The sequence below is a fragment of the Lasioglossum baleicum genome, chromosome 12 (assembly GCF_051020765.1).
Source record: "Lasioglossum baleicum chromosome 12, iyLasBale1, whole genome shotgun sequence".
Taxonomy (NCBI): domain Eukaryota; kingdom Metazoa; phylum Arthropoda; class Insecta; order Hymenoptera; family Halictidae; genus Lasioglossum; species Lasioglossum baleicum.
In genome coordinates this window covers 5,521,820-5,538,449 of record NC_134940.1, presented here as the reverse complement: position 1 = coordinate 5,538,449, position 16,630 = coordinate 5,521,820, and the positions used below count along the sequence as shown (strand labels likewise).

Below are 16,630 nucleotides of genomic sequence, written 5' to 3'. Positions count from 1 at the left end.
GCTCCAGCAGAGGACCGTCCGCGTCCTGCGTGCTCCCCCAAAAAGTCTCGAGTCCACGCCGCGCGAGTCGCTCGAGAGAGATTATTCGTTGACCTGGACCTCTGGCCGGGTTTCTATCAGGTTTCGAAGCATGAGTCTGTTGTGTGGCCCACTTCACCCTTCGCCGAACTCACCTCGACCCGCTCCTATTCCCCGTTTTCAACGTTTTGCCTCCCCACCGACCCCTTCCTTTTGCGTTATCGGATCACTGTGTCGAGCACTGCGGCCGGGGGTTGCTCTCGAACGAAAATGAAATGGATACAAATTCGAGGGTTTACAAAATATGCTACGATTCGTTAAACCTGTTACTTTGAAATAGAACAAAAATTTAACTCGATTCGATTGGTAGTTTTTCGGTTCGCTGGAATCCTCGTACGCACGGAATTCTGCACCCGACGCACCTCACGCACACCGTTTCTTTGTGTTTCCTCACAGAAAAATCGATGTACGTGGATTACACAACAACTAAAACCGTTTACACGACTGTAACGCATGCTAGTGTGAAGGGTCTGCATCTGGAAATGTGACTACCGGTTATGAATTAGCGATCCTGACTGGCAGAATTTCAGTGTTGTGGTTGCATCGTGACGGACACTTGCATAAATCGTGGGCACGTAATGCCGAGTATAAACGTTACTGTCAGACACACGTATTCACGCTGATCCATGGGAAATGTACGGTAGAACACACCTCATATGTATATGTCTCGTATAATATAATACAATGTCACAATGGGAAGTGGAAATGAGTTAAAAAAATTGAAAACTTCCAGCCGCTGATAAAAACAAACGAATTACAGCTCTACAGATCGAGAGCATTAAGAAAAGCTGTTAGGTGTGCACACGGCTAGTTTCAATGGCAACAAACCAGAAATACCGGGCGACAAGGCGTGCGAGGGAAACACGAAAATTACGCGCGCGAATTAAGTCAGCGAGTTTCCATTGTCTCGTCGCGAAACACTTTAAAGCGGAAAGTTTCTCGTCGCGCAAGAAGGGAAGTGCACACATCTTTTTCCGGGTTTCATTAGCCGCTCTTTGTTCGCGGAGATCTGGCTCCGGTTTTGGGAGCGTTTTCTCGCCTGAAAGAAAGGCTGTTACGTCCTCTGAACAACGCCGGGGTGTGCCTGTTTACGCAACGATGTCCGAATTAGCGAAACAATTAATGCAAACGAGCGTGGACGAACGAGCGAGCGGAGTTGTCTTCTACGCCGCGCTGCTGGTGCGTTTTCCGCGAGGACGATCAAGTTCTATCGGGTTGTTAAGTCGACTATTAACTTCTGCCTCGAATTATACGATTCGGCCAGGAGTTCAAGCTGCAAACTGTTTCAGCCGGTCCCCTTGCTTCGCTGTTATCAGATGAAAATATTATCGCGCTGTTGGAAATTCCGCGGGAAAGGTTCTAACACGATTTTAAATTTCGAATTTCTCTGACATTATCTGATAAAATGTTAATTACGTCGACTTAGCAGGCTGGCCTGCAGCGAAATTACATAAATTATTTTAACACAATTCTTGTGATGCATATGGTTGCATTGGATATAGTGAACGTATTTTTCGATTGAATTGTTTTGTTGAAAGCCTGCTTTATTTTACGTGTTAGATGTGTATACATTCATTCACGTACATACATTTACACGTACATGCATTTATATCTCTTTGTGTTTTCTAGATTAATCAGTTTTACTTTACGTTTCTTCTATTCCTTCTTTGGTTGACGATTTCATTTACATGCGAAAGGGCTCTTCCAGCTGCAAATGTATTAATAAATATGTAAATGGCAACTAAGCTGCCGATAGCTGCTTTCCGCAAACTGGAGTTTCAATTAAAAAATAATTGGAAAAAAGCACAAGCCACGATCATTTTTTAGGATTTCCGTGGGAACCGTTCGAACCTCCTGTCGAGGACCTGTAACTCGAGCGATCCTCGAAGCTATCGATTAATTAGCATTGCAAATTGCGAGACGGTTGAACGCTGCTCGAACTTCGTCTCGCCTGGACGTGACGCGACACTGCAAAAAAGTGGTTTGCGAACGGTTTAAGGAACTGAACGGAAAGAAAGGAACGCTAATTGCAAGGCAGCAGGCCGAGTACATGAATCAGAATAGTCTGGAGGGCCGGGGATTCATTATGCTGGGACTCCTTACCTCGGCTCCCTTTGTTTTCACAGCACTCGACGCCTGGCCGCGCGAGAATCGACTGAATAAGGGCCTCGGATGGCCGATATCGCGACTGAAACCTGTGTCACCGGGATTACGGCACCGCGAGAAAGTTAATTATGCAGAAGAGCGGCATCGACTCGAACTGAAAGTCTCCGATATCGATGGGGAAAGCACCGAGCAAAATCGGGAACCGAGAATCTCCAAAAATCCTGGCAAAAAGTGAACTAGAGTGAACTAAAAGTGAACTACAAATTTTATTATTATTATTATTTATTATGAACGGACCGAGGTCCATTTGCACACAAATGTTTACAATAGAACAAAGACTTAACCTAAATTACTAAGAAGGGACATGCATAAAAAAAACTGTTGGTATAAAGGTACTGATATACCGCGTAATTTTTTTTTGAAAGTGTGTAACGACCCATTAAAATAATCAATACTATTATATAGAGTGTTGGAGTTCGCAATAATTCGATTTATAGGATTTATTAATCCATATGTGGATTTGCATTTGAGTGTTTGAAAACCTGCTCGAGATCTCACAACACGTTCAGGTGCGTAAAAATTGATTTACATAAGGAGAGAGGGACAATCTATATGGTTATTAATTAAATTAAAAATAAAGCTCTGGTCGGGGATACGCTTCTGCGAGCAGACAATGTTCCCAGGTTGACTATGTTTAATATTGTGGAGTAATCGTGATCAAAGATTGACATAGGATTATTAATCTTATAAGAACAAAACCTAAGAAATTTATGCTGCACTCTCTCTAGCATGATTTCGTAATTTAAGCTATTCGGAGACCATACAACTGAAGCAAATTCCAACTGGGGACGGACAAGGGTAATATATAGCAATCTAATTGTGTGTATTGAGTGAAAATCAGTAGAAAAGCGTAGTATAAACCCGAAAATTTTGAACATAATGAAATTTTGAATACAGTAATATACAGGGTGAGTCACCCAACGTTGCCACCTCGAATATCTTTGTTGTTTTTAAAGATACGTCAAATGTCTGAGGAAGAAGTCCATGATTTGCGTCGCAGAATTGTACAGGAATGTAGAACTATTCCAACAGATACCTTCAAAAATGTTCGTTCAGAATTGCTTACAATAAGAATTCTGATGAGTTCTTCAAGAACTGCGTACAATAAGATCTCATAATAAAAAACATAGGTTTCCATTTGAAAAAACAAAGTAGATCTTCGAATGACACGTTTTACACTTTCTTAATATCTTTCATACCTTTCGAGATATTCGGCTGGGAAGTTTTCAAATGAACACCCTGTATATTGAATTATAGACTATATATTGAATTAATTGATACTGTCAGGTGTATACTGAGCGTTGATCCCGTCGTTAGTTCACGAAAAGCCATAGTCGCGCCATCTCGAGATGAGGAAGAGATGCGTTTAAAGGCCGCGCAGCCGTGCGAGCTGCAGATAACTGGCAGAGCCGATTTTCCCGAAGGTATAATTCACTGGGAGAATACTGAATACTGTTCATTCACCTCTTTCTCCCCGGCCTGGATTCTTCAGGAATTCTTGCAGCCGGGTTTTCAACCGTTGATTGCATCCGTGATGGAAATTCGGAGCAATAAGAAGTTGCTCGAGTGGATGAAGATAACTGGGAGAATCGGCAAATAAGTATCGTTTAGAAGCAGTTTTATATTAAATTCTTCAAGTCTCCAGAGCTACTTGAATTTTTACATCGACATTCTTAGGAAAATTTAACGTTCACGCTACGTGGAATATTTGATACTCCAAGGTCGGAATATTTTTAATAAATTCTGGGCTTGTTAAAGTATGGCATCCTTAAACAGAGCATTTCGATCCGCCGAATCGATATTGAAATCTACATGAATAATTCATCGTATAAAATTAAATAAAGCGGTACGTCACGGCTGACTCTTACGGGCATATACTACTTAATCGCTGAACCAGCAGTCTCTGTACTTTCCACTTGTGACACGAGCGACCAACTGCCAATCAGCACTTATCTCGCGGGTCTACCTATATCTTCTCACATTTAGCGAATCAAAAATCGATTCGAACTGAAACGATCAATCGCGAAGCATTTAGACTTGGAAGCATTCCGCGTCGAATTTCCGTGCGAGGGAAAATGGCACCGGTTTAAATATAGCTGGGAAGCTAGAACGTGGGTGACCTTCACCGGCAATGTTCATTCATGAGAGTGTCGCACGTGCCGTTGAAAATTCACCCTCGAAGTCCTCGACAGTCGAATCAAATGGCTGCTTGTGGCATTCACACGTTTTTTTTCAGGGTCCAACGACACAAATGTCGTCATTAGCCTACTTTAAAGAATGCAAGGTACAGATACGTGTCAGTATCAACCCCGGAGAGGCTGGAGGAGTATGAAAGCGGAAGAGGACGCATCAAAGAAGCATTCTTGGTCTCGCCTCATCGGTGGAAGTTTGGAAATTGTTCCCGCGGCATCATAGAATGTCACGGATGCCTCGCACTGCGTGCATCTCGGCTGTCGCATTATTTATAACTGAACTCTCCTAGATACCTCGTTGTCCAGGCATCTCTGTGTGTTCGCCGTGTACGTGGCGAGATGTCCCATAGAACGTGGCGAGGGCATGGGAACTCGGATTCCCGTCGATCGATAGAACCTGAGGCCTTCGATGCACGGCGGGAAAGTCTAAATTTACACCGACTGCCGGAATCCAACTCTGCGTGTTTGGATAATATTTACATACCGCGGCGACAATGTTGCGAGACCTGTCCCCGTAAATTTTCAGGTTCCCATGCAGATTTATTCATGAAAGCCGTACCCCTTCTCCCCATTCTCTCACTCTCTCTCTCTCTCCCTCTCTCTTTGTGCTCGTCACCGCCGCCGGGGCTGCAATGTAACCGCAGTTTCTAGCCCGCAAACTGTAGTCATAACCGGGAGGAACTCGACGGTCAAATAATTTTCATCGGTTTCCGGGATCGAAATTGTTTTACCCGTTACGTATGCGCCGACCTGGCTCGTCCGGAACGTACGTAAAAGCGGGACTGCAATTCCTCGAAAGATATCGGCGTGCTTTTTATGGTACCCCAGGCTTTTGTACATTCATGCGAGACGAGGTTGCATGGGATAGAATAATATGGTGACGGTTCGGTGGATTTGTTCTCTCTTGGTTTCTCTTCCGGTGGGCGTGGTTATTGAGATCGGTTCAGCTTTTTAGTCGATCTCAATTGAATCGTATCTGGACTGGATTCAACTTTTTCAAAATCAACGCCACCCAGTTCCGTGTTTTCCGAAGCATTCGGCGATTCGCACGCTTGACAACTCGGAATTCTCGTTATCGTTGGGCGAAAAGAGAGAGAGAGGATTGCGATCAACGCGAAACGATCGCAAAGGACGAAACGCTAGCGCCGTTTCCGCGAGATTGCATCGGCACCGGTGTTAATGGATCGCCGGCGCGATAACAGCGGTCGCAGTCGTTAAAGTCGTCGTTGTCGCAGGCGAATCCCCACGATCGCAGTACCGGAAAACCTTCCAACTGTCAGCCGCGACCAATTACAAGAGACCCAGGTCTGTTTTCCCGGCTTCGAGCCTCAAGTCGAAAGGATTTTCCCAGTCGATCCTTCAGTCCACCTTGACGCCCAGCTAAATTGCACGGTTCTCCGAGATTCCGCCGAGAAATGAAGTGTGGATATTCTGGCTTCATATTTTTGTTCGTTTTAAGACATGTTTCGTAGATGTTTGTAAATGTTTATACACATGCACTGTGCGTAGTTTCCTTCAATTCTCGAGAATTCTACACTCCCAATTACCTTGGCATGCGGCAATCATCGGTCTCGCTGATTTCGGCTTAATCCCGGCCGGTGTGTTTGCCAAACTACCGTTTCACAACAGGCTGGTTACGTTCAATTACCTAGTAAAAGCAGGATAGCTCGGTCCGACAAGCTGTCCGCGGCTTACCGTCCACGCCGACGAATCAACTGCGCCAGCAGTTGGCTCTCCCATCAGCGGGGAGCAAAACTTTCGCGAAGACGACCGTAGAACTCGCAGGAAAGTGGACCGAGTAGCCAGTGGAACTGTCAGTGCGCACGCGAACGCGGAATAACTTGATCATCCCTTTGCTTAGGGTGAGAGGAAGGATAGAGGCTTCCGTGTAGGGGTTGAAGTTGCGATTGTACGTGTGTGGGTGGTCCCTTTGAGACGGCCGAAATTCGTTGCAAACACTACGGACTGCAACACCGCAAAAGCAACATTGGCTGGGTTTGCCCGACCGTTTCATTGTCCGTTCCGGGTGTTATCTCCGGACCCTTGCTGATGAGAAGTCTCCACAAACTCCAGCACGATAATCGAACCACGGGTAATTGGGACACACGGCAACCAGCCGGACCTCAGGTTCATCAAACTCGGCCGAGATTGAAGATCCGCTGCACCAGGAAACGCACGACACTGATTCGTACGGATGAGAAATCGTCGACGGGAACACTGCGCTACACTCCGCGACAAAACTATAAGACATGTGCGAAATTCGATGAAAGTTCTATGTATATCTTGAGTCTTGTCTTCCTTCATTCATAGTGTGATTGTTTACATTATATAGAAGTATATTCTACAGTTCTATACGAAATATCGAAGGCTACAATTCCAAGAATATGGGAAAATGTTTGTAAACATGCTATTCTCGTCGCGACAAAACCAGGGCTTCAGAGTCGGAGTCGTGGAGTTGGAGTCGGAGTCGGAGGTAAAAAAAAAAGAAGAGTTGGAGTCGGAGTTGGAGTTAAGAATTTTTTCTACCGACTCCGAAGCCCAGGACAAAACTATAAGACAGTAGCTTTTCGTAAGTCGATCTTATACTCTAATCGCAGTCACAGTGTAAGAAGTAATTGTGTACTTAAAATTAAACATTTTTAATTTTGTTCTTACATAATATAACTACAATGCCGCGTGGGAAAAAGCCGACAGACAGTGAAATAAGAGTGATCGTAAATTTTTAAAAGAAAAGAATACTTCTATTTCAGAAATTTCAAGAGTGGCTGGGCGAAGTCGATGTGCCGTGCTCAATTATTTAAAAAGTAGAGAGACTTATGGAAAAAAACATCCTAGTGGACGTCCAAAAGCGACAACGACGAGCCATTCTGAGGGTAGCGTCGAATTCTAGCGTGACAGCGCAAGCTGGCGTTCACACCAATATTCTTAATGTGCAACGGATAATTATAATTGCAGAAAAACCGCCACTTACGAATCGACACAAAGCAGCCGGGGAAGATTTTGTGAAGAGACATATCCAGTGGGAAAAAAGTGGAGAAAAGTTATTTTTTCAGATGAAAAACGTTTCAATTTAGATGGACCGGATGGTCTTTCATAATATTTTCATGATTAGCGGAAGGAAGAATTGCATTTGTCAAGGAGGCAAATGGGCGGAGGCGGCATCATGGTATGGGCCGCAATAGGGTGCCACAGGAGAACCGATGTAAAATTTATTAACACCAGCATGAATGCAATTAAATATATAGAAATATTAGAAGAACAATTAACGCTACGTGCAAGCACTATTGCATGTGAAAATTATATTTTTCAACACGATAATGCCGCTGTGCATACAGCGAAACGTGTAAAAAAATATTTTGGAGACCGTAATATACAAATTTTATCATGGCCTGCGAGGTCTCCAGATTTAAATATAATAGAAAACATATCTAAGGAATTTTAGCACGTGCTGTATATGGAAATCGGAAACAGTTTTTGTCGGTGAAAGAGTCGAAAGCTCGTATTCAAGAAAATGGGCCAAATTAAGTCAAGATCAACTAAAAAATTCGTATAAATCGATACCACGACGAATAATTGAAACTATAAAAAATAAAGGTGGCACAACACATTACTACTGAAAATAGAAAAAACTATTTTTCATTAACTTCCACCGACTTTTTTCTTACGTAAAATATACATTGTCTTCTAGTTTTGTCGCACCTTATTTTACCAAAAATTAGAAATTTTAATGAAACTTTTTTCAATCTAATTCAACAACATTGCCGCTATGTAAATGTATGTACTTTAGTTGATTCTTTGGATTAATAACGAAAACTTTTACGAAAAAATTAGTATTAATAAAATATTAGCTAAAATCGCAGGTGTCTTATAGTTTTGTCGCGGAGTGTACTATGCGACTGCTCGATACCTGTTAACTTAGAACTGGCGCACAATGTTCTGAGATAATCTGGATTTTGAACGTCGTTGAAATCGATTTTGAAGCGTTCCGCTGTTTTAAGAGATTTCTTCATACAATTTATATAGAATCCACGAAACAGGGTGAAACAACGTTGAAAAGGTAAATGGTGACTTCACGAGTAGCCACTTGTTCCTCAACGACAGAAACTTCCTCCCTTCGATTATCGACCCCTCGAGGTGGCGACCGTTCTCTCCACCGACCCCTGAAGGACTCGACCCACAGCCGAATCGGCATATGCTGCCCCTTTGAACTCTGTTCCTTCCCAACCGAGAACAGGGAAACGAGAAAACGGAATGGCCGTTTGCAGCCAGCTGCGAGAGCACGCCAGTTCGGCATTGTCTTCGGGGCTGGACGGTGCTGATCTTGGTCCGAGGAGTCAGCACTCTTGTCCCGAAAAATGAGATCGGGGCTACGGAAATCGCTGGTGAGAGAAATCGTCATTCTGGACGCGTTGCTGAATTTTTAAAAGCTCCGGTAACTTATTCTGATCAAATCTTGGAACTAGCACACTGGGCCCAATTCCTAGAATAAACTCCAATCTGTTCAGCCAATTCATAGAATTGATAAAAATTCCACTATTTTTAAACTAGATTTAAGCAGCCTCCAGCCAACTTTCACCCGCAATGTCAGCCTTTAAACCGATATATCTCATCAGCCTCGAATTTTCCAGCAAAAAGACCCGCACAGGGCGATTCTACGGAAAAAACAGAACAGGAAAGTTCCAGTGACTTTTCTCCGCAGGTTCTTAGTTTCCAAGAATAGTGGACTGGAGGTTTCCGAGGACGCTCGAAGCTAAACGCGCGCTCGGTCCTTTCGAACGAAATTTTCTCAAAGACAAGAACACCTAGGAAAAAATTGCACAGCACGCTTTCGTTTCGCTTTTGCCCGCCGAATCGTGTGACGTCAGTCCCTTTCCGATCGGAGTGAGGGACAAGGAGGTATCGACATTTTTTGCGAGAGGTCCGTGGAGCGCATTATAATTGGAGTGGTGATGCTCGGCCGTTAATTGGAGTTGAATTTATGTGGCCGGGCCTGCGCGTTCGGCGCAAAGGAGAGACAGTAAACGATTTACAATACACGAGCCAGAAGCTTGCGGGTATATAATTTCTAACACGTTAAGAGAGGCACGGGCGAGGGACAAAGAGAACACTGAGGTGTGGAGGGCAATGAGCCAGAAAGTCTGGCAGAAAGATTCCTCTCAGTCGAGCCTCGTTCCTCGATGACGAAGGATTATGCTCGTTCGATCGACGAGCGACCCGTGAAAATAACGCTGATCGCCGCCGAAACAAGTGTCCTAAGCGTGTCAGAATGAAGTGTACCGTGCGACCAGTGACTCTCATCGGGGGAACCGTTCGTTGATCGTGCTATTTTCGGAATCCGCTGAACAACAACCATGGCGAACACTCCGCTCAATTTGTCAGAAGATAAGACACACTTTCTATAACGTCACGTTTTCGACAAACCTCCACCTCGTTCTCTTCACTCGTCGATTTCCTGCACTCCTCGTTATCTTCTAAGTGGACTGCGAACAACTTTCGGACCTCGAGAAACTTGACAGAACGAAAATTTTATCGAGAGAATGACACGAACATTTCAGAAACCCGTCCCTTCGGATTGAATCTGTTCGAAAATAAATACAAACAAGATCTGCTCTATTCTTTCGTCAAACCCAGTGTGTGTTACTCGTAAAATTATATTTTAAATGAACATAAGGTAATCGACACAATTACAGAGCAACCACAGTCGAAGAATAAAAATAGTGGAAACGAGAATACATAAAGGGCGAGGCTCAAGAATGTTCCAATATTAAATTCAGCCATACCGACACATTTACGGACATTTATTGGTGTACATATGTAGTTGACATTATTTCGTAAAATAATCGGTCCGCTTAGGAGGCAACTCGGAACCCGCTAGCCATTAGAATCTATTTTATTCCGGGCCTCTCGCCATGTTTTTCCTAACCTCCTCTCGCAACGATCGGCCAGCTGCAGCCTCGTTGAACTAAATAGAATTTCTTTGACGTGGAGCTTGACGGCGCTTCACCGCGTGCTATTTCCGTTTCTTAATTTTACCCGCCGCGTTATTAGAAGAGACTACTTTGTAGTCGGTCCCCTCGTCGCACACCTGCAAAGTCACGAAATGATGCCAACGCGGATCTTCCGAGATTCTTGCCTCGCGCTATTGCTCAATTGCCTCGGTCATGGGAACATTTGGCAATAACCAGATCCCCGGCCCATTCACTCCACCCACGTCCACTTGATATTGCGGAGGTTCAAGCAACCCGGTCTAATAAGCTCCGAACATCAACAATTTTCGATGGCCGTTGATCTTCCGACGATTCCCCTTATCTTGGAGTCGTTAACCTTTATTTATTCATTATTCGTGTACAATATTATATTAGAGACATTTACTACATTTCTACGGTATGTTGTCTCGCCAATTTTTTACTGTGAATTAAACATAAAAATAGTATTGTATTAATTTCTGTTGAGATGCACGTTTCTTTGAATACATTCTATACGAACTCGTTCATGCCAGAAATGCGGAAAAATCCAAGTTGAATGATTAGAAGGGAGTACCTGCTATCAGTGTTGGGCAACAAATAAAAAAATAAGTTGTTTGTTATTTGGATATTTATTATTTGAGCAAGTCTAATTGTAAATTAATTATTTAAAATAATAGAGTTAATTGTTATTTACAAATACAATTTCAATTATTATTTGTATCGACAAATAATAAGTTAAATTGTATTTTTTTATAGGCAGCTGGGCCCGACCACTGGCGGCATACCTGAAAAGGTTGCTATAGCAGACAAAAAACGCGCACGTGTTCATAGTACATATATACAAAATACAAGAAATAAGAGAAGACCAATAACTATTTATTTGATTTCCACCTCAATCCAAATAATAAATAATCTTTTATTTTCAAATAAGAAATAATAAATAGATCATTTTTCGAATTATTTAAATTACTTTTATTTAAATAAAAATTATTATTTAAAATAAAATTTGCCCATCACTGCCTGCTATTACGTCGAGCATTTCGCTAATTAATTAGGTGTCACAGAGTTTCTGTAATTACAAGCAACAATGGAGAAGTTACGTAATAGGGCAGACAGCGTACACGTGTATTCTCAGCCATACACCAGCAGGATATCACGTCAGCGGTTCAAGGAGATAGAAAATATTCAGTGCATGATACGTATATTCCCCAACAGTTAGGAGTGTATCAGTCTCTCCACCACAAGGTTCACTATATTACTAAATCTGAAACTAGCAATCGCTGTTATCTCAAGTGTTCCTCGAGCATTCCGCTCTCTCTCTCTCTCTCTCTCTCTCTCTCTCTCTCTCTCTCTCTCTCTCTCTCTCTCTCGCTATGTCTGTCGGTTACAACGAGCCTTCTTCAGAGTTCCCCTTACGCCAATAACAACAAGTACTCTTCAAAACCAGTCGCAGGAAGTTTACTCTACGGCAGCAAATATTAACACTTCGCCGAAGCACAGTGGTGCAATTTAAGAATTCCATTTTGACACCGTGCCGATTCAAGACGTTGCGCCAGAGAACACGAAACTGTTTGAATCGGGCTGGGAACCTGCGACATACCGGTTCTCTTCATTGAATTTACAAAAGATAGTCAGAGAACAATTTTACATTATACACAACCAAAATGCTCTTCCCCTCTGTGACCAAAAGTTGTGCCTTTGCATACAGACAATTTTAGGAATTGATGTGGAGGTTTGTTTTCAATTTTTGCTGCTGTGCAGTTCAATACGCAATTATACTCGAGATTATGATATCAAGAGACTTTCGAGGAATAAAAGAAAGAGATTCGTGTACGCCTATAATTCTGCAGCGTTCCGGAATCCGATAAAGCTTGCCAGATTCCCTGGCTCGTGCCGTGACCCGATATCTCCCTTTGCCCACCCCACGTATCTGCGAGACCCGTTCCGCGAGCCAATAAACGTTACGTTATCTCGCGAAAATTTTCTGCTCCCTTTCCCGTCCAGCCATCAATGGGATCCAGCGGAAAGAAACATTGCTCCCTTCCTTGGCTCCTGCTTATCGACTCTAGTTGCCACCCTCTTCGAGCTGTCCGTGGCATGTCTCTGACCATAGTGAACGACAACGAGCTAGTCTGACAGCCTGTCCTCGCGTGAACTCTTTTTACTGCGATAAGTGAAACCTAACGGTATTTGAAAATAGAGGTTGAGATAAATCAGGGTGATTTTTGGACACTGGGCATATCGTAGAATAATAGTGAGACAATTTCTCGCAAGAGCATTTTTATAATTACAAAACAAAAAATTTTCTTTGTCTGTTCTCATACAGTAAGGAGCATAACTGATTCAACACACTTTAAATCAGAATAACTTTTTTATGAATGGATCAAACGACTTCAATTTCTCTGCAAGGCTGGAAGAATTAGTTTAGTAAATGACGTCTAAAAAATATTTTTTGAAAAAATGCATTTGGTCGGAATTGCGAAAACAATTAGTAAAAATTGATTTTTACTACATTTTTAGCTGGGCCAATAACGGAAATTTAAAAGATGTATTTGGTCAACTCGTACAAATTATATACGCTCTGAAAATTTCATTGAAATTGGTTAATTGGTTTAGGAGTTATCAACGATCAAAAGTGGTAAAAATTGCAGTTTTTCAAAATCTCGACATTTTTACCGCTTTTGATCGTTTAGAACTCGTGAACCAATTAACCAATTTCAATGAAATTTCCGGACCGTATATAATTTATACGAGTTGACCAAACACATCTTTTAAATTTTCGTTATTGGTCCAGCTAAAAAAGTAGTAAAAATCAATTTTTACTATTTGTTTTCGCAATTCCGACCAAATGCATTTTTACAAAAAATATTGTTTATAGACGTCATTTACTTAACTATTATAATTCTTCTAGCCTTGCAGAGAAATTGAAGTCGTTTGGTCCATTAATAAAAAAGTTATTCTGATTTAAAGATGCTTGTTAGTGTAATTCTAGAATTAGAAATAAATTCTATGATCTATGTTCTTCATAACACACATATATGTCTGCAGCTAAATATCGGGAAACACATATCCTCTCGAAAGAAAATAAACCCTACTGAGCAAATATTGTCTGAAGACTGCGGCTTCGAAATGGAAGATTCTACATTTTTATTTTCATGGTGGAACAAAATAGCAAATAATCAAATTCTCAATAACAAATGTTACTTACGTGTTTTTATCCATCTAAATATTAAATTTCAGATAAAATTTGGCTGTACCAGTTTTTATAAGACCACCACGTATGAAATTCACCGGTGAATAAAGTTACGAATATCGCGAAATCCATTTACGTGTTCGGAGAACGATATCGATTGTAGCCAGCAAGAAGCATTATTCCAAAAAGCTCCAATGAATGTAGGGCAAAAAATTTATTTAATTTCCGATGAAAAATCACGTACAAATTCAACCCTTTGAGGACGAATATCAACATAATTTACGGTATCAGGCTCGCGTATTTCTAAAGATTCAAGCTAATTTAATTTCTATTTCATTATTTAATTCTCCGACCAAAACATCTGTAATATTTCTTAGTTAAAAATCAATAAAAATTTTAATATTGCTAGGACGCTTATCGAAAAAATCAGGCTAATTGCCGGTGGTTAGGGGATTTGAAGTGCGGGTCCTAGCTGCCGGTAGATTTGAATAATTAGATCGAGGTCGTAAAAATGTTCGACGACGATAACCGGGGTTTCCGCTCGCGAGGGATGTCGGGTAAGCACGAGAAACGGTTCCAACCGAAGTTCGACGTCGGCCTCGAGCACCCCGGAATATATGTTATTTCCATCGGGGACGCGGGCACCGTTGTAAACATGCAAATACCGCAGTTACGTCAAGCGACGAGTGCAGCCACGGAACTATATTGTGTAAATAACAGTGGGCCGAGTTCGCTTTGCACCGCTCGCCCTCGGTTTTTGCGAGGCGTAACATTAGTGCACCGCATTATTCACGGCCGCCGTGAGTCACAATGAGCGAAAACAGTGCTGCCGCGCCGGTAAGTGTGCAAAAACCTCACGGAAATCAGTGCGTCGTAGCGAATTAGCCATTCCATTACGCCCGAGCGTCGTTCGACAATAAACAGCCGCCGCCACCGACTCGAGTGTTTGTTGCTGCGCGAACTTGCACAGTCAAGTGACAGTGGTCGAGCTGTTGCGTGCCAGAAACCCAAATTTCCGGAAATAGTTTCTTCGATCCGTTCCGCTATGGTTTATTTCCAGATTACGATTATTAGACTGCGTTCATTAATCAAAAGAGTGCCATTTCCTGTCCCCAAAAAATTGCACGGGTGCATTTCACCCTCGAATTAACAATTCCTGGACAATTCTGGGCCGCAGATTAATCGACAGAGACCGGCCCCGGGTCGGTTTCATTACATTCTGCGGATATCAAAGTCGGAAGTCACGATTGAAAATCGAAGCACGCGGTCGTTGGATGTTCATTATCGGAAGAAACGGTGGCGAGCTCTAATTGTAGCAAAATTATTCCGTGTTTCATTATCGGAATAGCGGGCGCATCCCGTCGACGGGCCAGAACCTGCAGCCCGGCAGCCATTATCTCCACGGTCGATTAATTCCTGGGCCGATACATCAATCGGAACGCATCGAGTCGCGGTCTCGCTTTCCGTGTTCTCTTTTCGTCATTGCATTTGCGGGTCCGGGGCACAATAGGGTAATCCCGGACGCCACGCAGCCAGATATTCCATTCCCGGGCTCCAATTTCCATTCGTAGCCCCATAGGAGGGACCATATTGTAGAGCCGGAATATAAACCAGAAACGGGCCACTCTCTCTCTGCTCTAGAAAATACTAAATCCCTTGGAAGACTGCGCGCCGCGCCGGTTCTTCGAACAGTATCGAGAATCGATCGAGAATAAAAACATAAATGCAAAGCGCATCACTCGTGTTGCAGGAGGAAAAATTGTGTTAAACTTAGAGTACCGTAATAGGAAACTGTTTCATAGTACCCGTATCCGTAAATATATCGTTGAAAATTTCTAAGACATTTTGTTACGTTATTTGCACGATAATCGATGCATTAATGTTTCAAAGATATGGTATGCAAATATGGTATAGTCCCGTATTATAGCAGGGTTATTCAACTTTGAAAAATCTCCAAACCGAATCCTAATGATCTACATTATCTCTCGAATTTTTGGAAATTGTTCTACGCAGTCACGAGCAAAAAAATTAATTGGAAAATTCCGTTGAAACCGGTTTCTTGATTGGTAGGGTAAGGTGTCCAAATATGGAATAGTCGCCTATTATGGCACTACCTTAAATCTTGTAAAGGAGAAGTAGCACTCTGGTGAGAAAATCCTCAAACAATAGTTTACCATGTTTACTCAACAGTGTGCAGTGCATTCGCACCATTCTATAGATTTTAGTATCGATCCTCCGCCAGTTGTGTCTCCACGTGTTGAATATTTTTGTGGTTAGATTTTCGATTGTATCTTTTTCGAGGAAGGTAAGCGATTTTGAAATGTTTGAACATACATATCTGTAGTTTCAGTTTATTTATAGTAATGTTTGCCAACTGTTGGTTTGGGCTGGAATTCATTTTCTATTTGTCAGTAGCCAGTATTATCAGTCCACGTGGAGTTCCCAATATGGCACTACCAAGGGTTCCCTAATATGGGTATAGCTATATATATATTGACATTCTTGGTGTGGGTGCCGAATATGGCACTAGGTGTCATATCAGGGACTCAAGGTGTATCATATTAAGAACCCCTTTCGCTGGAACCTGCAAATGACACGCCACAAAAAAATATTTTTCCCAAGCTGTATTTTTTTTAACAAACTTGACTCCAAAATTTTATAGGAAGGAAATGCATCTACAACTGGTAATTTTTTGGTCGAAAAAGAGCATTCTAAAATTAATAAAAAAATGACATCAACAAAAAATGGTTCATATTTGGGCACTTTACCCTTTTTGTTTGATTGTTTTCCGTCGCTTCTTCAACTGCTATGGTTATTTCGCGACAGGGGTAGGGCACTTTACCCTACATCCTCCACTTCAGTCAACGAAAATCCGCAAAATCGTGTTTACGATTCTCCGTAGTCGCCTAACAGGTTCCAGTCGTACACAGAAGGAAGACCAAAGTAACTCACGTACCGCCAACCTCCGAGTTCACTATTCCCGAATAGGGAACGAAAGACTATCCCGTAGAATCGTCTCTGCCATAATCTCGTGG

The 16,630-nt window shown here is 42.4% G+C and overlaps 1 protein-coding gene across 7 annotated transcripts in view; it reads left to right on the top strand.

The window, feature by feature from the left end:
- The window catches only part of LOC143214588 (A-type potassium channel modulatory protein DPP6), a 125,349-nt gene that overhangs the window by 90,774 nt on the left and 17,945 nt on the right, over positions 1-16,630 (top strand). The window contains exon 1 of one of the 7 annotated variants that reach the window (XM_076435817.1): positions 3-9,819. The exons of 5 other annotated variants lie outside the window; for them this stretch is intronic. In XM_076435817.1, the coding sequence (XP_076291932.1) occupies positions 9,788-9,819 (32 nt within the window). In that variant the 5' untranslated portion in view covers positions 3-9,787. Of the gene's footprint in view, positions 1-2; positions 9,820-13,039; positions 14,433-16,630 lie in introns of those variants that run through there. One more of the 7 variants, XM_076435818.1, reaches the window with a different exon arrangement.